Source organism: Aulonocara sp. 'chitande type north' Nkhata Bay, linkage group LG11 (genome assembly GCF_057382095.1).
Source record: "Aulonocara sp. 'chitande type north' Nkhata Bay isolate Kocher_YH1m ecotype deep benthic linkage group LG11, A_spYH_male_GT1.1, whole genome shotgun sequence".
Taxonomy (NCBI): domain Eukaryota; kingdom Metazoa; phylum Chordata; class Actinopteri; order Cichliformes; family Cichlidae; genus Aulonocara; species Aulonocara sp. 'chitande type north' Nkhata Bay.
The window spans coordinates 25,228,438-25,251,964 of record NC_141354.1 but is presented as its reverse complement, the minus strand read 5'-3'; the positions used below and the strand labels follow the sequence as shown (position 1 = coordinate 25,251,964).

At 41.2% G+C, this 23,527-nt stretch overlaps 3 protein-coding genes across 5 annotated transcripts in view; all 3 read left to right on the top strand.

The window, feature by feature from the left end:
- Positions 1 to 263: 263 nt before the first annotated feature.
- On the top strand, positions 264 to 5,490 carry ino80e (INO80 complex subunit E). 3 transcript variants are annotated; one of them, XM_086311346.1, is made up of 8 exons: positions 264 to 327; positions 632 to 714; positions 813 to 883; positions 970 to 1,022; positions 1,116 to 1,197; positions 2,683 to 2,800; positions 3,103 to 3,201; positions 4,716 to 5,490. In XM_086311346.1, exons 2-8 carry the CDS (start codon positions 634 to 636, stop codon positions 4,920 to 4,922), a joined length of 711 nt encoding a protein of 236 aa, XP_086167472.1. In that variant the 5' UTR covers positions 264 to 327; positions 632 to 633; the 3' UTR covers positions 4,923 to 5,490. The 3 variants fall into 3 exon arrangements, with proteins under 3 accessions (XP_086167472.1, XP_086167471.1, XP_086167473.1); XM_086311345.1 differs by lacking the exon at positions 264 to 327 and adding an exon at positions 334 to 500; XM_086311347.1 differs by lacking the exons at positions 264 to 327; positions 3,103 to 3,201 and adding an exon at positions 334 to 500.
- A 1,303-nt stretch (positions 5,491 to 6,793) lies between these two features.
- LOC147319055 (uncharacterized) lies at positions 6,794 to 11,339 on the top strand. Its single transcript, XM_086311344.1, has 3 exons — positions 6,794 to 7,330; positions 8,683 to 9,477; positions 10,310 to 11,339. Exons 1-3 carry the CDS (start codon positions 7,016 to 7,018, stop codon positions 10,829 to 10,831), a joined length of 1,632 nt encoding a protein of 543 aa, XP_086167470.1. The 5' UTR covers positions 6,794 to 7,015; the 3' UTR covers positions 10,832 to 11,339.
- Positions 11,340 to 12,161: 822 nt separating this feature from the next.
- The window catches only part of vars1 (valyl-tRNA synthetase 1), a 14,858-nt gene continuing 3,492 nt past the window's right edge, over positions 12,162 to 23,527 (top strand). Inside the window, exons 1-24 of the mRNA XM_086311341.1 lie at positions 12,162 to 12,295; positions 12,816 to 13,174; positions 13,258 to 13,401; positions 13,493 to 13,694; positions 13,781 to 13,896; positions 14,492 to 14,567; positions 15,975 to 16,075; positions 16,169 to 16,296; positions 16,386 to 16,550; positions 16,638 to 16,719; positions 16,810 to 16,929; positions 19,253 to 19,361; positions 19,455 to 19,634; positions 19,809 to 19,933; positions 20,065 to 20,168; positions 20,263 to 20,421; positions 20,917 to 21,007; positions 21,137 to 21,242; positions 21,401 to 21,471; positions 21,683 to 21,808; positions 21,895 to 21,999; positions 22,435 to 22,582; positions 22,964 to 23,091; positions 23,363 to 23,518. Coding sequence (XP_086167467.1) covers positions 12,163 to 12,295; positions 12,816 to 13,174; positions 13,258 to 13,401; positions 13,493 to 13,694; positions 13,781 to 13,896; positions 14,492 to 14,567; positions 15,975 to 16,075; positions 16,169 to 16,296; positions 16,386 to 16,550; positions 16,638 to 16,719; positions 16,810 to 16,929; positions 19,253 to 19,361; positions 19,455 to 19,634; positions 19,809 to 19,933; positions 20,065 to 20,168; positions 20,263 to 20,421; positions 20,917 to 21,007; positions 21,137 to 21,242; positions 21,401 to 21,471; positions 21,683 to 21,808; positions 21,895 to 21,999; positions 22,435 to 22,582; positions 22,964 to 23,091; positions 23,363 to 23,518 — 3,234 coding nt within the window. The 5' untranslated portion in view covers position 12,162. The remainder of the gene's footprint in view (positions 12,296 to 12,815; positions 13,175 to 13,257; positions 13,402 to 13,492; positions 13,695 to 13,780; positions 13,897 to 14,491; positions 14,568 to 15,974; positions 16,076 to 16,168; positions 16,297 to 16,385; positions 16,551 to 16,637; positions 16,720 to 16,809; positions 16,930 to 19,252; positions 19,362 to 19,454; positions 19,635 to 19,808; positions 19,934 to 20,064; positions 20,169 to 20,262; positions 20,422 to 20,916; positions 21,008 to 21,136; positions 21,243 to 21,400; positions 21,472 to 21,682; positions 21,809 to 21,894; positions 22,000 to 22,434; positions 22,583 to 22,963; positions 23,092 to 23,362; positions 23,519 to 23,527) is intronic.

Sequence of the window (23,527 nt, the reverse complement as noted above, 5' to 3'; positions counted from 1 at the left end):
CTGAAAATGAGCTAAAACAAGGTAAAAGGAAGACTTTAGAGAAGATGCATGTGTGTAGTAAAGGAGGACATGCAGAGGGCTGGTGTGACAGAGGATGCAGGGAACAGGGTCAGATGGAGACAAGTGATCCGAAGTAGTGACCCATAAAGAGAACAGCTGGATGACGATGAAAAAGAAGAAGGGGATTTAAATATAAAATATTGTTGGGATTTTTAAAGTTGGTACTTCCACTCCTGCCCAGGAGGTGGCGGGAAAGCACCGAAATTGTGAATGTCAAACAACTGTAACAGCAGAAGAAGAAAGACGCACGAATACGACGTCAGATAGGTAAACAATAGCACGTCCCACGGCAAACTCAAGAGAGAGGTGTCATGAGATAAATTCGCTTTAAATTCACCTGAGTCGTGCTAGCATATTTTGTAATAAGCCTTCGTAAACATTTGAACTGTTCGTGGCGCTCTAGCTATAGGTAGCAGGCTAGATATCGGAGCTAGCTGAAGGTACGGAGGCTGGTTCCGCTGGAAACGAAGAATGTGCTTTTACAGACACTACCTGCTATAAAACAATTACAGTTAGTATCCACTGCTGCTAACAAACTGCAGATTTCATGGTTTAATTATTTGCATTTTAGACATGAACGGCCAAGCGGACGTCGAAGTCGACTACAAGCGGAAATACAAAAATCTCAAACGGAAATTAAAGTTTCTTGTTTATGTGAGTGTTTTCATTTTAAACCGTCCCGTTTCCTCCGCCGTGCTATAGTTGCGTGTCTGTCTTTGCGCTGATTTCGTTTCGCTGGTTTCCTTTTCCAGGAGCAGGAGTGTTTTCAGGAGGAGCTGAGGAGAGCACAGAGGAAACTTCTGAAAGTTTCCAGGGACAAGAGGTTTGTGAGGATTGTGTCTTCATATAGGTATGCTTTGTGCATCCTAATGGAAATGCAAAAAATAATTTTCTATACATGTTTTCCAGCTTTCTTCTGGACAGATTGCTGCAGTATGAGCGAGTAGATGAAGACTCATCAGGTAGACTAGGAACATAAAACCTTTATGAGTAAAAACAAAAGCTGTTGCTTCTGAAGTCCTGTGGATCAATTTTGTCTTTGTTTTCATCATCAGATTCAGAAGCAACTGTTTCCTCGGAAAACAGTGAAGGGGAAGGACCCAGAGAGAGGGAAAGGGAACGAGAGGGAGCAAAGAAGTAAGTCGGCTATTTAAGTAAATTAATTACCAGGTAGATCAACCAGAATCATTCACTTTTGAGTAGGTTCATATTTAACCTTTTATTTCCACCCTCCACAGACGTCTTGTGCAATGCGAAGTTACCTGTTTACTTTGCATTGCACAACACTGTGTGTTATAAGTATTCATAGTAGTTGCATGCTCCATGAATCACTCATTTTATAGTTTGAGCCCAATGAATTCTGGTGTTGTCATCTTGGAATAAGCCAGTGTATTCAGGGAAGAAAAAATTCAGTGATGGAAAAATCCTGGGCATTCAGTATATTCCGGTAGTTAGCTGATCTCATTTTCGGACAAATAACACTACCAAACCAACCCTAGACAATCTGAAGCAACTACAGATCATAACACTGACCAACAGGTTCCCATCTGAAATCGGATAAATCTGGGATTATATGACCACATGATCTTTTTCCACTGTCCAAGATTCTAATCTTTATGCTCCCTAAACTGAAGCCTTTCCCCCCAATTAAACACCAAGTAGTTTTCTTAAGGCTATGTGTGGAAATACCCTGTCTTTCAGTATTAAACACAGCCATATTGTATGATTTGATCTAGAGTCATTCAATCATCACCACTTCCAGGTTTAATGATGTATTGAACAGTTCTTAACCCAATTTTTGTAGTTTCAGAGATCATCCGGAATGCATGCAGGCCATTAATTTGTCCCTTTTGAAATGTAGCTCCATAAATGAAGCGTGTGAATTACCACAGTAATTATTGGTGGAAGGCTCTTTCCTATTCGAGGTGTTAAATCCAGGTGGTGACTGGATTTGGCCAGTCAGTTTATATTCAAGCATTAAATGATATTAAGGTACAGGTTAGAGTAGTGATTTCCCTTTGTTTAGTGTGAGTCTCTAGCCAACACTAATAAATCATAAAGTGAGTATTTTTACTGTTTTACAGTGGCTGAATGTTGTTTTTCTCCGTTTTCTTAACTGTGACTAGCTAGCACAAGAACGGTGTTTTCACAATTCTGTATGAGAAAAAAAAAATTCAGCATAATCTTTCTGTCACCCTGTCTCTGAGGGAGAAGGTGGCTTGCCCTCCCACTTAGTGACAGGGTGAGAAGTTCAGTCATTTGGGACGTACTAGGAGTAGTAGTAGTGAAATGTTCCATGCATGTTCTACTGGGAGTAGGCCCCGGGGTAATCCCAGGACACCCTGTTCCACCGAGTGAGCTGGAGGAGGTGGCTGGGGAGAAGGAGGTTTGGCTTCTCTGCTGCCCCAACGTTCCGGCCCCGAATAATCAGCAGAAAATGGATGGATGGATATGCAATGAAGGCAGTAGGGGGCATTTTAAAGCTAGGTTTATTTGGGCTTACTTTACATGTCCAAGCCAAGTAAGCCTGTTAGGACAGTTGAGTGAAACATTTGTGCTTTCTAATTGTTAAACAAAACACATTCATATTTCTTTTTATTTAATCCATGACCTTCTTTTCAGGCGAAAAAGTAGTCCCGGTGCGTGCCTCCCTTCATCATCATCTCCTCATCTCTCCCTGCTTTCCCGTCCTGGTGTGAACTCCCTGCAGTCATCCGGCTCTGGGGCCTACCTCAACGCTGTGAGTTTCTTTCCCCTCTTATCTTATTGCAACCAACAACAATAACATTGCCGTCATATTCATCTTCTCATCAAAGAGCATAATCTGTTTTTTTAATTTTGCATTATTTTATTCACAAGTCTGTTCCTTGCTTTTTGTTTTTAGATTTATAATTGCTCCACTGTCTTTTTATTGTTCATTCTTCTGTGTCTGTTTTGTTTGTTTTTCTGTGTGTCTGTCTTATAAACTGCCCTTTGACTGTGTGCATGCATGTTTGTGTGGTCATTTGACAATGATTTGGGGCCTGCGTGTGTGTTGGGCAGATGCCCTTCCCACCAGAGTATTTGGCTCCCCCAGCTGAACGAATGAAGAAAGAGAGAAAAACAAAGACGGCAAAAAACAAGAAAGAGACTACGGGGAAGGTGAGAGAGGAAGAGGGGAAACAAGATGTTCAGAGATAAAAATAATTATGATCAAACACTTCACGCTTTATTCTCACAAACTGTACACAAACCAGCTATTTATATTTGATGGCCCGGCAGGCTGTTTCCAGTATTTTCAGTTTAGATGCATATTTATAACAAAGTAAAAAGCATCTAAAATATGTATATTTCATAGTACAGTTTTTCATTTTTATTGCTCTAACAATGGCATTTCAAGACCCTTTTGTTGAGCCCCAAAATGAAAAAATATATGAGTGCATATACAGTTGTGATAAAAAAGAAAGTGCACCCTCTGTCAATTGTAAGGTTTTACATATCAGGATATAATATTTAAAATATGATCTGGTGTTAGGAGGTTTTAAATTGAGCTAAATACAACCTGAGATAAACAACACATGGTCTTTACCAAAAACATAAACTGCAGAAGCAGTTTGTGGAAAAACAAAGTGCGCCCAGTGACTCAGTAGCTTGTAGACCCACCTTTAGCACCAATAATTGGAAGTAATTTTTTTCTGTGTGACTTTATCAGTCTTCTTCAGTTCATTGACGTTTGTTGGCATTCATTTATGCACAGCTCTCTTAAGCATTCCAGTCAGGTTGAGGTCTGGACTTTGAGCCATCACACCTTGATTCTTTGCTTTTTCAGTAATTCTGTTTTAGAGTTGCTGCTGTGCGTGGGATCTTTGTCCTGTTGCAGAGTTAGCCAACAGATGATGTCACATTTGACTGTAGAATGCTTTGGTGTACACAGGAGCTTATGCTCCACTCTATGACTGCAAGGTGCCTGAATCCAGCGGCTGCAAAGCAAGCCAAGTCATCGTCCCTGCACCACTGCACCTGACACTTGATATAAGGTGTTTGTGCTGACAGGCTGTGTTTGGTTGTTTTGTATTTTTTGCCATTTCTCTGAGCATTGTGTGTTAAGACCCACTCCTGTGAGGATTGGCAGCTGTCTTGAATGTTTGCCCCTTGCGAATAATCCTTCTCACTGGAGAATGATGGGGCAGATTGTTTGGAAATGCCCTTGGGCAGCAACAGTTGCTTCTCTAAGATTGCTGATCATTGCTGATGGCTTGTGTTAACACACATCTGAATGCTCCAGATCAGAAAACTGCCAAATCGTTTGCTTTCATAAAGGTGCTCACATTTGCTGATTATCAATTAACCAAGTGCATTTGATTAGCAGCATCTGGCTGCTACCTACACTCCTAATGACACACTGTAATATGCAATTGTTACGGTTGTATTTACCTAATTTTAAGACCCACTAAGAACCAGGTGAATTTATTTATTTTTTATTCTATCCGGATACATAAAAGCTTAGATTTTAAGTAGAGTGTACTGTCTTTTTACCATGACTGTTCATGCTTTGTCCTGATTTACTCCGGTCATCTGTGACATTACCATCAATCCCCACTCATCATTCTTTTACACTCCGTCCATCCCTCGCTTTGTCGTTCCAAACAACAACTTCTTCTTTCTGATCTTCTTAGGTCGTTACTTCAATGGCAGCTAATTACCCATCAGGCCCTGCAGCTCCTCCAACAGCCAGTGGCCACTTCAGCTGGGTTCCTAGACAGATGTTTAGCGGAGATGCAGCTGAGGAGGAGGGCGAGAGCGACGGAGACAGTGACAGAGGTGACGAAGACAGAGGAGAGGGAGACGAGGCTGAACTCGTCATTGACATCCCTAATGAGTGAGCCTGAGTGTGCGATTAGATTTATTTATAAGTGAGGGAAATGTATGTGGATGTAAGGTTGAAAAATAGAACAGGGTTCAATGTATTTCTGCATTGAACAAACAAGTCCACACTTTTGAAAGGAGGGTCAAGCTCCCCCTTGTGGACTTAAGCTTAACTGCAGCAGCGCTGTCCAAACAATATCATCAGTAGTGCGTTTGTGTAAAATTATGTCGGGTTATTGGTCTGTGACAAAAGTGCAGTCTGCAAAGGATTAAGAAAGGTCTGGAATCACTGAGCTGGATGGATACTTTACTTTGTACAGCGGTTTCAAACTACCTGCTGATTATTTTTGTCAAAACATCCACACAAACTGAATACTAGGTGTGTCCTTTGTTTTTTTTATTGCTTAACAGCTGTCTCTGACTTTGTATTGTAGAAGTGCTGCAGTCCTTTTAAAACTGTTCAACTGTGACATAAATGTGTGTGCAGCTTTAAGTTTTGTTTACTTGTTACAGTTTTGACATTTCTCATTTGTACTCACAGTTTATTTCATCAAATCGGTCAAAAATTAAAGTGTTTCTCATGAATGGGTGTGTATAGTTTTTGTACCCATCCAACTGTGTGTCAGATTAAAATAATTTCAGCAGACTAAAAGTTTTTATTTAAACTTCACTTGTGTGTGTGTGTGTGTGTGTGTGTGTGTGTGTGTGTGTGTGTGTGTGTGTGTGTGTGTGTGTGTGTGTGTGTGTGTGTGTGTGTGTGTGTGTGTGTTATTCACAGATTCCACCGATGCAGCTTTACTTAAACAGAAAGTGTTTATGTGTTTACCAAAATGCATTTGTAACATATTTTGTAAAGTGAAAGTGTTAAATTGCTCTTATGTTGTGGTTTATTACCCCACCCTGAACTCACACCCTGAAACTCCCATTCCACAGCTCCACACAGACACTGAAGTAGGCAGTCCTCTTTGTACTGTGTTGCATTTGGCTTTTTTAAATATTTACAACACTAAAATACTGCGTAAACTTCATGTCCATGTCACTTACTGTGTATGACTGTCTTTGCTTGCTTGACCTCTTTGCAAAGGAATCCTGATACCGTTGTTGACTGAAGCCCAAGGGTACATTTGGCTCATGTTGGCCATAACTTTTAAGCAATGTGAAGGGAGCGTGGCGCGACTCCAGCTCTTCATGACTAAAAGGGAGTGCAAGATATTTTTTTCCTTTGACTCTAGAGCTGTGGTATTGCATGCAGATTTCTGTTTTTGCGACATAATGATTTTGCAAAAAGCACTCAGTGCCAGCGTCATGCCTCAACAGGCACGGTTCTGATATTTAGGAGGGCAAATGTGCAAGCCATGAAAGGGAGTGTGTTCAGATTTCAAGAATCGCTGCACTCTGGGAGAGACAATGACCCGTGAAACTGTCGCTATCCAGATTTAGCTCTAATAAGGAGTTCATGAACAGACCCTGCTATATTTAGAGTTCACTTTCTCTCATTTATCTGGACTTTTAGGTGTGAAATTCTTCTTGATTTGGAAGCAGTTCAAAGCAAATATTTGATCTGATAGAGAGTCAGCACTTTAAGGTAAGCGCTTTACCTAACAACAAGAGTTTGTCAATCAAATAACCTTGCACAGAGACCATTGTTTAGGCATGCAGACATACAGGTAATTGACAGTCCTGAATAGGTGTGGGCTTTCCTTGTGTACTTAACAGAAATGGGAGTTAAAGGTGTAACCATAGAGAGTATGAGAGGGAGGGGTGAAGTGGAGGTACAGGCAGAGGGAGAGTCACAGAGGGTGGAACTGACAGAGGGGGGCGAGGCTGTCAGGAAAAGGGAAATGAAGGAGTAAGCAAGATTGTGCCTGCAAACACAGACTCACTCTCACAGAGTGCAGCTAACATTACCAGCGGACAGACATGGTTGCAGAGAAACTGGAGGAGGAAACAAGGAGCGAGTGAGGAAAACAACAAGCCATCAGCAGCCAACCTTGGCCACATTATCTTTCTCATCTATATACGGAAATCACTGGGTAATTTATAAGCCTTTCACTCTGTGTGTGTGTGTGTGAGTGAGAGGAGGGGGGGATCTGCTAAGCTCACCACCATCATGCTGTGTCCTGCTGCTGTCAGTGCAGCTGCTGCGGCTGTCTGCCTGCTGGCAGTGCTGGGCCTAGGTCTGTCTCTCCCAGCTGAGGACAACTCGGAGGCAGACTTCACCCTCTGCAGCAACTGCTTCTACAGACAGACGCCTCCTCGGGGATCCTCTGCAGGGCCGCTGCTGCGCCCACGCTGCCACAGGCTGCCGGGAGGGCAGGCGTTTGCCACTCTCTCCAGACCGACCTGTGACACAGCTGTCTACTCTGCCTTCCATCTCCGCCAGGGATGGACTGAGAGGGAGGGAGAGGAGGGGAGAGAACCTGTGGTAAGAGTTCATCTATCACATTTCTTAAAGTAGAAGTGCTTAGTTTTAAAAGATTAAGTTATAAGTAAAGAAATGTGGTGGAGAGTAACTAAGTACATTGTGAGTGGTAACCACTCAATTTTCTAATAAAGAAAATTAAGTAAAAAACGCAGAAAATTGAGCCCTGCAAAAGATTGGTGGCGTGTCCAAGGTGTGCCCAGCCACCTGCCCTGTGACAGCTGGGATACGCTCTAGCCCAACCGTGACCCTGAATTGGATAAGCAGAAGAAAACGCAAGGCTGGATTTGATGGCCACCCCTTAAGAGGGGCCTGTAATGACTATTAACTCTTTGCAGTTGAAGTTTAGACAAATTTCATCTCTAAAAAACTTTCAGGTGTTTACATCTGAATACCAGCTCAGTGCTGAATTAATTAATTAATTAATATTTCACACAAAAAATCATCATTGGTATAGAAAACATGATTCATAGGAACATTTATGTACAGAATGCATTCTTACATATGTCTTACATATTGTTATTTAATAGTCAAACTAAATGTTAGTTTTTATATCTAAATTTGAGCTGACACACTGGAATTAATCAAACATAACATTCAACCACTAAAATACATTTTTCATTTCAGGAAGGCAAGTAAATAACTGCAATTTGGCATCAAAAATAATAACATGTTTCTATCTTTTTTCTGCTTTTTTGCAAAATAGTAAATTAGAGAATTTATGAATGACAACAATAATGATATTTTAACATTGGATTGACCATTAGGAAACATAAGAAATTATTTTCGTAATTACAATGCTGTTAATTTAGGGCATCTGTGGCATAAACCTTATATTGGTTGGTGAGCTAATAACTTTGTTAAGCACTCTACTTGGAATACTTTATCCCAGACAATAGAAATAATCTGGGATAATAATAAATAAGAAGTAGTAGTATAAGAATAAGTCTGGGGATAACTAAAGATTTTTAATGCAGAGCCTTTGAATAATACAAGTGTATTCAATATAAAATAAAACACCTTTGAAACTTTTATTTTTCAAACATTCAGCTCTCAGGCCAAACAAAAAGTTTTTTTAAATTAGGAAAGGAGTCTGATTATTTTTTCCACATTAAAAATCATTTGAAAATGGAGCTTAAAGAAAATGCAAACAATATAAATTTAAAAGATGGATTGGATCTTTATCACACTCATAATTATCAACACTGAACAGCTGAGCACAGAGAAACAGGAATTAGAGATGTTTCTGTTATTGTTGTGTCCTTATATGGGAACATTTAAAAATCAGAGTGCATAGATTGAAGAGTTTGATGGACTCTTTCTTAAACTGCTGGTTTTGGTTCTTTTTCTGCCAGACAGAGCAGGAAGAAGACATTAAAGTGGCAGCACCAGCTCTTCTCAGAGGAGGTGTGGATCCATCTCATTCTTTCTCGCCCACAGACTCCCCTTTTCACCACTGGGATTCAACAGTCACAACACTGGTCCAGTCAAGCGTGTCTCCCCAGTGCAGCACTGTAGGGGGTGATCTCTACATCCTTACTGGAGCGGGAGGACTCGGGGCTGCTGAGGATGGAGACGAGGAGTGTCAGACGAAGCCGCTGTGGTCTGCGGCGTGCTGTGCTGTCCCGCAGGGGAAGGGTGGCTTCAGCGTTGGGTTAATCAGAGAGACGCAGGAAGGGGTGAGGCAAGTGAGCGTGAAGGAGCTGGAAGACATGCTTGGATTGGCAGAAATGTTCTCTGAAGGCTGCGGAGGAGGAGATGGGAAAAGTGTTGAAGTCGGAGTTGGTCTCCACAGTGAGGGACTTCCTGGAAATACAGATGTGCAGACAGACATTCTGGAAAGCCGAGAGAAGTCGATAACTAAAGAACAGGCAGCTAATTCTCAGTCAGGGAAAGCTGATGGTGCTGACGCCATGCAGGAGACTTCAGCAGATGCAGCAACTTCTGAGAGCAGCAGTAATGAACAGGGTGATGTGACACGTTCAGGAGCTGTCAGGTCAGACTCCGACTCCTCAGCTGAACATGAAACTGCTGAAGAGACGGACACAAACTCCACCAGCACTCTGGTCTCCATCCTCTCCACCACCTTCTCCATCTTCAAATTTCCTCTGCGTCCTGTATTTTCTACAATCACACAACTACCTGGACAGGTAGCTCTAATAGCTCTCTAATAGCTCTAATGTGTAAACATCCAAAAATATACTACACAAAATATAAATATAAACATAATTTAAACTGAATTGCCCCTCTCACCATACTAACAGTTATTTTCTCTGTAAAGGATGTGCAGATATTAAGAGGTTCAGACTCAAAGATGTTTTCTGGGAGTATATCATACACTTCCATAGAGTCGAGTCTATATTAAGGGAAAGGTGCAATACTGGGTCCACTTTCCCATAAAGCATTACTGAGACTTCATGGATTACCTCGCCACACCCTAGTTTGTAAAAACATCATTGTTAACATCATGATTTTGTCAGACCTCTCAGATCCACATTCCAGACACGTGTGTAACACATGTGTGACAATTGTTTTCACAGACTGGCTAATGCTCCCTGAGACTCTCTAATTTCACTAGTTACAAGCAATCCTTGAGAATTAAAAGATATTATGACTTTATATTCATTAAACAGTATAATGACCTGTGGTTCTGATTAATGTTTTCAATAGGAAAATAAAACCATTACAAATCATTAGAAATAGACAATTTTTCTTTCTACATTTGAGCCTCGGGTTAATAAAACTGTCTCAAGAGTTTGTGTTATGTATTAACCTGTTATGTATTAACATATTCAGGTTCAGAGTTAAATAATAAATCATCTCATTCCAGTCTGCTCCGCCCGTAGACTGGAATGAGGTGTGGTGTACAGGTGGAGTTAATTCTAGGTGTAGTACATTGCCTCAAGGCTTTCTGTCTTTTTGTTGTTTATACTTCCTGCAGTCACACTGTGAAATCGACTCACTATTCTTATCTGCGTTCAGGTCACCTATGTTCTCCAGGAAGACCTCGGAGTTCTCTCTACCCTGCCTGGAGAGACCTTCACCCTGTTCCATCTACTGACCTCTGACCTCCTCTCCTGGATGGGCACAGCAGGAGAAATGCTGCTAGGTATTGGGGAGACCTGCTTCTGTAGTGTTTATTACTGCACCTCCTCTATGATGGGGGAACTGCTGAGCAGCTGCCACACTGGGGTCACTGGTCTGGGCACCCTAGCTGGAGACACGGTGGGGGTATTTGGTGAAGCTTTGGATAATGCTTGGTCGGTGACCAAGTTCTTTGGAGGGCGGCTGTGGGAGCACAGTGAGGGTTATGTGGGAACAGTGATGTCAGAGATGGGAGGTCAAGCACAAGCTGTAGGAGGAGGTTTTGGGAGACTGGTATGGAGAAGTGGGAAGGGAGTGATCAATGTGTGCAGGCTGGGTGGAGGGGTTATATTTGGAATGGTTGATGTAGTCTTTGGGGGTGTAAGAGAGGCCTTTGGGCAGGAGTCGAATGAAGAATGAAAGAAAAAAATAAAACTCAAGATGACACCTTTAATAAACTTTAATAAAGTTTCAGTTTTGGTTTGTAAATTTCTTCCAGATATGAATGTGTGAAAAACTAATTAAAGATGATGTAATTTGATATGCCTTAGTTGTTACAGATGGTTTGCTGGATTTATTTTTGAAATAACATAGTGGTGGAGTAAATTTCACTGCATTTCTTACACTGTAGATCTTACAATTCACTGTGGAAAACTAGCTGCCCAAATAGTCTGCTGTACTTGAGAGCTTAACCAACTGTGATTTGAATAACACTGTGCACACTCTGCTTTTGGATGTAATTACTCAAGACAACTTGTGTGATAACTGTCACATCTGTAAATCTGAATAAAAGAGTATGCTGGGTTACCAACATGACATGCACCATTTCCTTGAATTCCCTTAATTGAATATTCTTGTTTCCTTCTTCCAGTAGTACAGTTTGACACATATATGTATATTTACCCAGTTACCCAGTCATATTATACTTCTACTGCAAACTGTATTTTTAGACAGTAAAAAATAACAGAATTTTACAGATTAAACCATGATGATGTTGGTAATACGTTTTTACCAGTTCAGTAAACTGCTGCTTTATTATACTATTATACTATATTTATTATACTGCGTTATTTATACTAAATGACGATGAAAGCAAAGCTAATATATAACCTAACCTGCAAGATGACTCTCTACCACAGACAAATTTTTATTATCGAGGGCACATGAGATATAAAACATTTGTTATGCCTATTTGAATGCAAATATATTGTTTTGGTGTAATATATATATCAACAGACATTGTAGTGATTGAGTATAACAGTCCAAATAGCAACATCTGGAGGAAGGAGCGCGAAACAATAGAGTACCAGGGGCTAAAGGTGGAAGGTAAAGTGTAAGAGTCATTATGTGTGTCATTGTATTTAAATTTGAATATATGTGTGTGTGTAATTAAATTCAGTCAACTGATTGTAATTTCTTTTTTTTTAATAAATACTTGCTAATTATCATTTTCTTACTATTAGCTGATTTGATGTAATAGTTATGTACTACAACTACTACTACTAATAATAATCACTATCATCGTCATCATACTTTAACTTTTTATTAAACTGCTTTTAAATTGCTTTTATTAGCAGTTTTAACAGCTTTAACAAGACTTTTTAAATGCAGGTTCTATAATTTTTAATTTAATAGCTTTACACAGTGGCGTTGCTAATCTAATGCAATCTAATCTAATCACCGATCGCTGATTAAAATACCCTCAGTGGTAGTTGTTGCTGATCTGTTCTCGTCAATGGGTTGTAGATAACATGGCTTCCGTTTTGTGCCGGAAGCGACGGCTGAAACCCGGAACTCTTTGCAGTTTCATTGCATCAGACGGGCATTCATGTGGCTGTGTGTGTGTGCTAACTGAGCTGACGTCTCTGTCTGTTTCATTCAAAGGTACGCAGGACTCGCTTTAAAACATTTTAATAGCAAGCCTCAGGTTTCTTAGACGCTTACTTTCTGGTGAATTTAAAGTTGTGGCAGCTTGAATAAAGGTTTATTAAAGTTCACGCTGGAGCTGCTGAAGAAAAACTTCTTTCAGTTTGACTCGTTGGCTTAAGCTAACTAGCCTGCTTGCATGAGTTTTCATCAGTCTGACAGGTGCCACGGCTCAGAGCTGCAGAAAGTGAAACAAAGAGCTAACGGGCTAGCATACCTATCCTTTTTAAAGCTAATCTGATACCCACTGTGACATGCTTAAAGCTGATTTTATTAAATATGTTTAAAACAGTTTGCTTTAAAAAAAAACAAAACTTAACCCACCTTCTGGACATGCCCCTTGAGTGGCATAAAGTTTGGCATAGCAGTGTTTCTGCCAGCAAACACACCCATCCAGTCTGATAAGGAAATGCTCAATTACAGCAACAAAATGAATGTTTCTCTCTTACTTCATGCAACCTGAATGTGTCTTCACCAGAGATGACCACTCTCTACGTGTCTCCTCACCCTGATGACTTCAGGAGCCTTCTGGCTCTCTTAGCTGCAGAATATGGACCGTCCTCCCGGCCGCAGATCATCACAGAGGACCCTCCTGCATCTCTGAACGCCCGCTCCAGACCAGCCCTGGTGCTGGCCGCCGCTGGGGATGGTGACTCTCTAGTGAGCGGGGCCACTGCTGTGTCATGGTACTTAGCCTTTCAGGGAAAGAGGGCTGGTCTGGATGCTAAGCAGCAGAGCCAGGTGTGGCAGTGGCTCAGCTTTGCAGACAATGAGCTCACCCCAGTGTCGTGTGCTGTGGTCTTCCCTCTGATGGGGGTGACAGGAGTGGATAAGAAGGTATTTAAAGCTTTCTTGGACCTGAACGTGTGTCTGATTTGTTCATGTAAAAATGTATTCTCCTACTCTTTGTGCATTCTCAGCTCCAGCAGACTTCCCGTGCAGAGCTGATGCGTGTTCTTAAGGTTCTCGATCAGGCTTTGGCACCAAGAACCTACCTGGTGGGAGAGAGCATTACCCTGGCTGATATGGCTGTAGCTACAGCGGTTTTACTCCCCTTCAAATATGTATGTGTGCTGCGCTACACTTTCTGTCTAACAGGTTTTTCTGCATAGCTTCTGAACAGACGAGCTTTATTATGCTTTTATGAATACTCAGGCATTGGAGCCATCAGACAGGAAGGCTGTAACGAATGTTACCAGATGGTTCACGACCTGCATTAATCAGCCACAGTTCCTGAAGGTACTGGGGGAGATCGTTCTTTGTGAAAAGATGGTCCCAGTCACACCAAAAACAAATGCTGCTACAAATGCTGTTAATGGCAGTCCTGCTGCTGACTCTCCCGGCGCTCCAGCAAACGGTTAGGAACTTCAACGAATCACTTGATAAGTATTAGCAGAATGTAATGTACAGTATCTCATGCCATTGTGATGTTTCCTCTCTCAGGCCCACCGAAGACGGAGGCCCAGCTGAAGAAAGAAGCAAAGAAGAGAGAAAAGCTTGAAAAATTCCAACAGAAGAAAGAAATGGAAGCAAAGAAAAAGACACAGCCGCCATCTGAGGTATAAATACGCAACATGTACAAAGAGAAATTCATTTGTGAAGTTTTGAAAATCGCAAATATCCATGGTAAATCATCTGTTCTTATGTAGTGCTTTTCTACTCTACTTGAAAGTGAAAGTGATTTATATAACATATTAAATTCATACAAGCACTTTCTTGTTTTTCTATTTTTAGTCCTGCTGTGTTCTGTCAAAATTATGATCTCAATGTACTGTGATCAGCTGTATAAATTCTCCATAGACTGCTCTTGTTCAGAGCTTATCTGTTTATTTCTTCATTTCTGTTCATGCCATTTCAGTTATTACATTGTATGTGGTGTACAGTATGACAATGTCTAAGGCAGGATATGGGGGAAAAGGGGGAGGAGGGTGATAGGGGAAGACGTCATAAAAGGACAAAGTACAATTTATCGCTAACTGCCCCACCTGTAAGAAAAACAGAATGTACAGAACACAAAAATTTGAAAATGAAAATTCGAAAGGGTGACTCTGAGCTAGCCGTCTGATTTGTAGTTGATAGTAACTCAGTCACTGAAGACATTACTATTTCAAAGTCTCTCATGGTTTTTTTTTTCTTCTGCTTTTTTTTTCTCAGAAAAAGGCCAAACCTGAGAAGAAGGAATTGGGAGTGATTACATATAACATCACCACCCCTGCTGGAGAAAAAAAAGGTGAGTGTTCACTATGCTTGAGTTGATTTGTGTACTGTAAGCACATTCCACGTAACTTAGTGTTCCAGGCAAGCTTCCCTGAAGCTTGCACTTTAAAGTTACCTTATCTTAGTGACCACAACCTGTAAAGCGGATGCCACACCTAAGTTTCAAGCTGTTTAATTTAAACAGAAAATAAAACAGAGGAAATGGCCGGGCAAAAAAAAGTGGAACAAATTAGGGTCAGTGGGCTGTAGGACCAAGAGCTTCTCTCCCTAAACTAATGAGGTAAAAAAGTAAACCAACAAATAAAACTGCAAAAGACAGTCTACCAGTACTTCCATCTTAAAAGAAAAAGAAAGAAGGAAGTGGAGATCTGAAGATGCTGGAGAGCTGCTTGGTCTGGTAGAACAAGGCCCTTTAGTTAGAGGCAGAACAGTCATTAATGACTGGACCTGATAAAGAGGGAATTGACGAGCAAAGTAGGAGAGTAGGGCAGGAAAGGGGAAACAACACTGACAGGTCTGTTGGCAGCAAAACAACAAAGACTGTAATATCTGAAAAATATGCAAAGTTCAAACAGTGTGGGCTAAAAGCATTACAAGTGTGACGTGTCTGATACCAAAAGCACATTAAATGATTTAAGCTGTGGCCTAGTATTTAAAACTCCCCACTGTCAATCAAGTTAGTTTATAGAGGTGTGTGTGTGTGTGTGTCTGCACTATGTCAGTAAAGGCTTTTTAAAGGCAGGAAGTAAAGCTGGATAAAATAGACCCTCCTGCTGTCTGGGCACGAGGTCCACGTTAATGGTACCACTATATTCCGGAGAATTGATTGATCAGTGGGTGGTAGTTTTGTACCAATTGACCCCCTCTATTGAACTTAACTTCCTTTATAACAAGATGGATCTGCAGCAGAAGTTACCATGGTGATGCGCCATCCCATCACAAGTTAACCACTGTCATTACCCAGAAAATCCAGGTTTAACAATAAAGTTGCCTCAGTAAGCACCAAATCCTGCTTTGTAGCTCAGGCCTGTGGTCACGCCACAGTTTTTAGTTTTTGGATAAATGTGGACATTTCACCAACTAGGTGCTGTGTAAAATAAAAGACACATAGGTTAGACAACCACAGTATTCTTTAGATTTAGGGGAACAGATTCTAGGCTTCAGGATTTGATATTCGTATGTATGCTAGAAAGCTTAACATCCAAGTGTCTTCATACTTCTCATCGTATATTATGTGTGTATTATTGTGCTTTGTTGACCTTTACGTTTAGTCCTTCTGGGTTTTGCAGGGTTTTTTTATTCATTAGAGGTTTATTATTTCACTGAGTGATGACGTGTTTTAAAAAAGTGCACCTTCTTTTCAGGCTGTGATATTAGCTTTAGATGCTTTACTGAACTTTTTCCTCACCTTTGCTGCCAGATGTTGTTAGTCCACTTCCTGACTCCTACAGTCCTCAGTATGTGGAGGCTGCCTGGTATCCGTGGTGGGAGAAGCAGGGCTTCTTCAAGCCCGAGTATGGGGTAAGTCCTCAGATATTATAAAAATGGTCCTGAATTAGATTTTTAATTGATAATTTTAGCTTCAAATAACCTGTCTGTCACTATATTCTGTAGAGGAAGAGTATTAGTGAGGAAAATGCTAAGGGCATCTTCATGATGTGCATCCCTCCACCTAATGTGACAGGATCACTTCACCTGGGTCACGCCCTCACCAACGCCATCCAAGACTGTCTGACCAGATGGTAATTTAATAAACTATAATTCTTTTGTTAACTGATGAAATTTCTCTCTGCTAATATGTTTGAGCTAATCTCCCATCCGGTCTGTGCAGGCACAGGATGCGAGGTGAGACCACCCTGTGGAACCCGGGCTGTGACCACGCTGGCATTGCGACCCAGGTGGTGGTGGAGAAAAAGCTGATGAGAGAGAAGGGCATGAGCCGTCATGACTTGGGCAGGGAAAACTTTATCCGGGAAGTCTGGAAATGGAAGAATGAGTAAGTAAAAGAAGTAGCAGGAAAAGCGAAGATTTAAACAATCTTAAATTGGAAAAACACCACAAAATTTCTTTTTATCCCTTGTAGGAAGGGAGACCGGATCTACCATCAGCTGAAGAAACTGGGCTCTTCCCTGGACTGGGACAGAGCTTGCTTCACTATGGATCCTGTAAGGTTTCTAAAATCTTTGATGTGTGGGAAATTTTGTGTTCAATAATAGTTAAAAATAAAATTTTTCTGTTTACCTGGGCTCCTCTAGAAACTTTCCTATGCAGTCCAAGAGGCCTTTATCCGCATGCACGATGAGGGAGTGATCTACAGGAGCAAGAGGCTGGTCAACTGGTCCTGTACACTGAACTCTGCCATCTCTGACATAGAGGCAAGTCACTCTGCGTTAAGCCAAGAAAACTTAGATTAAATCGGCTGAACCAAAAAAAAAAAAACCATCCGTAAACTGACAAAACTACCTCCTAATTCAAGACAAGCTAAAAGCTCAGTCACACAAATAAAAACGTGACACATCTACAAATAAATTGGTGGCTACCTGGAGGTTAAATTGAATTATTTCACATTCTGGCAGATTTCAACTTGTGATGACTAAATGGTTGCCAAGAGGTTGAGGGTGTTGCACAACCATATTTGATCGCAAGCTAATTGCACAGGTGTCTGATAGGAGGCGAGCTTTGTGTAAACAGTTGCAGTCTGACTTGGACTGACTGCAATTTACAGTTGAAAAAAGGGTCATAAATTGCAATATATATTACTTTAACCTTCAACATATCGATAAATGTTGGAAGTCACACTAATATCCTATTGTGAGTTAAGTATTGTGATGTTGCATTGGGGGGTGTCTGGCGTGTCCCACCTCTATCTGCAGTGGTACTCATACTAGGATGGACATTCACAGACAAGTATATAAAGAATATAAATGGAGCTGACTCACATGCATCTTGTGGATTTGCTAAGCTCATTGAAACATGATTATATTGTGAACTCCCCCATGAACAGTTACCCTGAGGAAAAAAATGTACCAAGTCTAGTGCACTCTGCTCAAATCAAACTTATGCCAAACAAATGATACCACCCCAACTTAATAGGGTGATCAATAATAACTAACCAGGCGGAAAGAGGTTTAGTGAGAGTTAACAAAGTTATCGAGTATGGGTTAAAGGTTTTACTGTTTTGCAAAAAAATAAAATAGGCCTGCAAGCAAGATGCTCTCCTGGACGTTTTTCAACTTGAAAAAAAGGTTACAGAACAAAAAAATAACAGTCAGGAACATGAAAGCCCTTCTAGGTGCAGTTAATCTTTCACACCAGGCAACACGCAACCCTAACAAACAAGGAGGAGGCACAAAGCAGACTGCCCAGTTTTTGAAATGGCTGTCGTGAATTACTCTGTTGTGGATGAAGCAGAAGAAAACAGGCTGGTGAACAGTAACAGGGGTCTGCACTGACTTGTCAGAACAAATTAGTAACCGCACATAAGAGTGAGTCCGGCGATCTGTGGCTGTGACAAAGAGGAAACTTCAAAGCTGCTCCTTTATGAAACTATATGATATATGTCAAGGTCCAGATACATCACACAGAGCCCAAAGACACCATCAGCATGCCTTTACATGCAGGTGTACACAGACCCGCCCTCACTCATTTCACATTTATTGGCTGCTACTACTACCTTGTAACCTTTGAAGCTCTTTCCTGAGCTGAGCAGGTTCTGTGATATTTCACGCCTGCTTATAGAACAAAATGACTGGCTCTGCATCAGAAGATAGTGAGGATGGTCTCCACCTATGCAGCTACTCGGTTGCCAAACTACATCTTTATTGATATATGAGGTGTCAGACTAATTGTTAAGGGTACTAGGAAGGTTGTCAAATGTTGTCGTCATGGGGGAAAGAGATAAAAGTTCATCCATCTGAAGTCCTGATTAGTAAAGTCAATGAACAGTATTAACAGGAGATGAAGTTTGTTACTGTTGCTCCATTTCTAAGCTACAGTTTAATATTAGTTTGAGTGTATGGATGTTTATTCCATAGCCAGATATTGGATGTGGCGTCTCTTAATGATCAAATTAACCATCATAATACAGTACAAGTGTTATGGTATGATATCCCTGAGCTCGTGCATTTCATGGCATTAGATGTGCTTTCCAAATATGGTAAATGTGGCGTGAGCACTGCAGCTCGCTCTCATAATGATGTGAGAATGTCTTAATGAAGCCGTGAGGAACATTAGCATAAAACCGAATCACATCTCGATGATAGAGTTGCATTCTTTTAACAGACTGATGAAGCAATGTTACATTAGGTAATATCACCCACTGATTACTAGGACTGGATATCAGCACAAACCTTTAGATTACCTACAGAATTATGTCTGAAATATGAAGTATTGAAAAAAGACTCTTCGATTCTTTGTACTACTTACTGTGATGAGATATTGTATCTTTACTTTGTGTAATGTGGTAATTCATGCAAGTTCCTGCTCGTGTGAATACAAAATGAAACACTTTTGCATTTAAGGGCTCTTGCTTATTTTGTTAGGCTTTTTTGTATAAATGTGTGACTGCATGAACAGAATAAATACCCTGAAAAAGGCTCCACTGATAACCCTGTTATTAGGCTGTAATGGTAACAGAGCCATTTTGGCAGTGCCAGGCATTGTGTGCCCTCTTGATTAAATGTATTTTTCGGCTTTCAGGTGGATAAAAAGGAGCTCGCTGGCAGGACTCTTTTGCCTGTGCCTGGTTACAAGGAGAAAATCGAGTTTGGGGTCTTGGTGTCTTTTGCCTACAAGGTGGATGGATCTGGTATGTAAATTTATGGAAAGCAAAAAATGTTAACAAAGACACTTTGTGCTGCTGTTACGATACAGGTCTCCTTGTTCTTTCTTTGTCCTTCAGATGAGGAGGTGATCGTGGCCACGACTCGTATTGAGACTATGCTTGGAGACACCGCAGTAGCCGTTCACCCTGCCGACGCCAGATATCAGCATCTGAAAGGAAAAATGGTTCTTCATCCTTTCTGTGACCGCAAGATGCCCATAGTCTTTGATGACTTTGTGGACATGAGCTTTGGAACAGGTAGGCCTGGGGTACAGAAAAAAGATGTCATAGCTGCAGGTCTACAGTGTGCCGAGAATAAGTAATCATAACAAGTCGTTAAGCCCAGCCACTTGCCTCATTACAATTGTTCTTTTTTTACTTTTTTCCCTTGTTCTCTGCTTGGCCTGTCTCTCTGCACCATTTTCTGTTCAGGCGCTGTCAAAATCACCCCGGCTCATGACCATAATGACTACGAGGTTGGAGAGAGACACAATCTGGCCTTCTTTAACATCTTGGATGAAAATGGCCTGCTCATTAACGTGCCTCCTCCCTTCTTGGTATAGTGTCTCATTATCGTCCTTCCCCCCTGCAGTGTGTGACACTAAAGTCACGCTTTCTCATAGTTTGCTTCATGAGGCTATCTTATTTTTCAGAATTTTTTATTTTTAATTCGTCCTTCCCTCCCCAGGGCATGAAGCGTTTTGAGGCCAGGAAAGCAGTGCTTCAGGCTCTCAAAGACAGAGGCCAGTTTAAAGAGATCAAAGACAACCCTATGGTTGTCCCAGTTTGCAGGTAAAATTTGTGCACAAGCTGGACATGGGTTGTTTTTGTTTGAGCTTCCTTTATCTGTATTCCTTTAAGCCCCATTGTGCGTGTTCCCTATCAGCCGTTCCAAGGACATTGTGGAGCCGCTGCTGAAACCCCAGTGGTATGTGGACTGCAGAGATATGGGCAAGGAGGCTGCTGATGCTGTCAGAGAAGGCAGGCTCAAAATCATCCCTGACCACCATCTCAAAACATGGTTCAACTGGCTGGACAACATTAAGTAAATACTGCTTCCTGATTGTTTATTTTTTAGTTTTAAGCTTTTAGTTTAAGCATTTTGACACTTTTGGTTTCTGCAGTTTTAGGCATTTAAACAGAAATCTTGAGAAAAGGTGTCAATTTCAGTGTAGGAAATTGACACCTTTTTGTTATCAGTTAATTGGCAGAATATTTCCTTGGCTATTTGATTAATAAATTATTTAAAACAGATGAAATTTTCTCAGAAACAAGCTTGTTTAAGCTCAAAGATATTTGATTTCTCATCACACAGGAAAAAAGGAAATCAGTTAATAGAAAGTGATGAGCCAGAACCGGAGAAAGTTTAATTAAAAAAAGAATATATTACATTATCAATTATTAAAATTGATGCCAGTTAATTTTCTGCCATCGCCTCACCTATTAGTGAACAAATTGGTTCAGGTCTAGAAAGGAGATGATTATCAGAAAGTGTGCACAGAGTTCATTTTCACATCCGTCTCTCTGTCTTCTTTTTCAGGGATTGGTGTATCTCTCGGCAGCTGTGGTGGGGTCACCGTATTCCTGCTTACTTCATCACTGTCAACGATCCGTCTGTGAAACCAGGAGAGGTAAGATGACTTCTCTTTTTGTTGTCAAGGTCTGGAGGACTTCAGATGACAGATAAAAGCTGCATCCGTATCGTGCATGTCATTGTCTGTTTCTCTGATTTATTTCTTCTTCTGTTCTTTTGCCTGCAGGACATGGACGGTCATTACTGGGTGAGTGGGAGATCAGAGGAAGAGGCCAGGGAGAAGGCGGCGAAACGCTTTAATGTGTCTGCAGACAAAATTACCCTCAGACAGGGTGAGATTTAGCTGTTTTTAATTTGGCACTTTTCCGTAGCACAATTATTGTAAAGTTATCTAATAACTTCATAATGCGCCAACACACACATTTGCCTAATTTAATTAATTCTACTCCATATTCATGCAGATTAGATAACTTTTGCTCCTGCGTTTCAGACGAGGACGTTCTGGACACTTGGTTCTCGTCTGGCATTTTCCCCTTTTCTATCTTTGGCTGGCCTAATGAGGTAAAACACTGAGGTTAAATGACTTTCTTTCTGCTGACACAGACGGCACATTGTTTCAGTTGACTGAAAGAATACCTTAAGCAGAATAGAAAAGAGAAACATGGAAATGTTTAATACCTGATTTCTGGTTTCATAGTATAAAAGAAAAAACCCTCCTAAAATATTAATCATTCGGTGTTTTTCCCAATGTGTTTGTTGTCGTTGGTTCTAGAATGAGGACCTGCAGGTGTTTTACCCCGGCACCTTGTTGGAGACGGGCCATGACATCCTGTTCTTCTGGGTTGCCCGCATGGTGATGATGGGTCTCAAACTGACAGGCAAGCTGCCCTTCAAAGAGGTGAGACCAATCACCCACGACACTGACACAGCAGGATGTGATATTTGTAGTACATGACTCACTGATGTTTTCGTTTCATTTTTCAGGTTTATCTGCATGCAGTGGTACGTGATGCTCACGGAAGGAAGATGAGCAAGTCTCTGGGCAACGTTATCGACCCTCTAGACGTCATTACAGGGATCTCCCTGGAGGTAAAGCCTAATCAGCCTTTAATCCACGCTCAGATACACACAAACACTTAGGCAAACATAAATATACATACTCTTTTCTCCCATCTGTTTGGGTTGTCTTTTACATAGTCACCATGCTCTTATGGGTCCCTTGAGGCCCTTACTCTTATATAAACTTTATTAAGCACCTCTTTCTGCTTCCAACAAGCTTTTATTGAGTCCATCAATCTCTTCACCAGCTGCGGGGAAATTGTTCAGTCAGATGAAACGGACCTGTCCTCTAGAGGGCACTGAAGGACTTGTAAACTAAGCTTAACCCTGAATGTTTTCCCTCTGAAGGTCCTTTCCTCCCTGGCCAGTTTAAACATCAGGCAGTCGAAGGAGGTCTCGTATTCTGAAGATGAAAAGAGAAAATTGTTGAAAACCTCCCTCGTCCTCTTACTCTCCATCCTCTAGGGTCTTCATGCCCAGCTGATGGACAGCAACTTGGATCCTGTGGAGGTGGAGAGAGCGCAGCAGGGCCAGAAGTCAGACTACCCAAATGGCATCCCAGAGTGTGGCACAGATGCTCTCCGGTTTGCTCTGTGTGCTTACACCAGCCAAGGTGAACTTTTTACGTCTTCCTTGTTTGTCCTGTTTTCCTTCTTAGATTCCTTTTAATGACCAGTGTTTGAAATTCACTAATATACATTAATTACAAACCATAAAGCTTATCTCTGTCAATCAGAAGTAGACATTCATGAGTGTTTCAGGTAAATGAATCCCTTTATGCCTGAAAATGACTTTGGTGTAGATCTGCACCTTTTCTTTCATCAGACCAATGCTATAGTGCCCACAGCTATGGCCACTAATGCCATTTTCACTCATGATAATTCTTCTAGCAGATAGAAAACCACATTTTAACAAGTATAACAAGTATACAGCTTGATTTCCACTGGAGTCGTTCTTTGGTATTTACTGAAATCTTCATTTCTGAATCTCGCAGGTAGGGATATCAACCTGGATGTCAACCGCATCCTGGGCTACCGTCACTTCTGCAACAAACTGTGGAATGCTGTGAAGTTTGCCATGAAGACTCTAGGAGACAACTTTGTACCATCAGAGAAAGTCCAGGTGAGACCAAGGGAACAGATGAAGGATACAGAACATAAACAAAGTCTGTTCCATGCTTATTGATATTCCTCGAGTTAGATGCGTAACACATTTTGACCAAATCTCTGTTTCAAAACAAAACAGTGTTTGTTTGGAGGCTTAGTTTGCCATGATTTGTATTCGTAGATTTGCACACATTGACATTTGGGACATACCTGGTGCGGGGTTGTGTTGCCTGAATCTAAAGATCTCTCTTTTTTTTTCTTTTTTACACTTCTGTCGATCCTCTCAGTTATCTGGAGAGGAGAGCGTATCTGACAGGTGGATTCTGTCCAGGCTGAGCGCCGCTGTTACACTCTGTGACGCTGGCTTCAAGGCCTACGACTTCCCAACCATCACCACCGCCATCTACAACTTCTGGCTGTACGAGCTCTGTGACATCTACCTGGTAAGGATC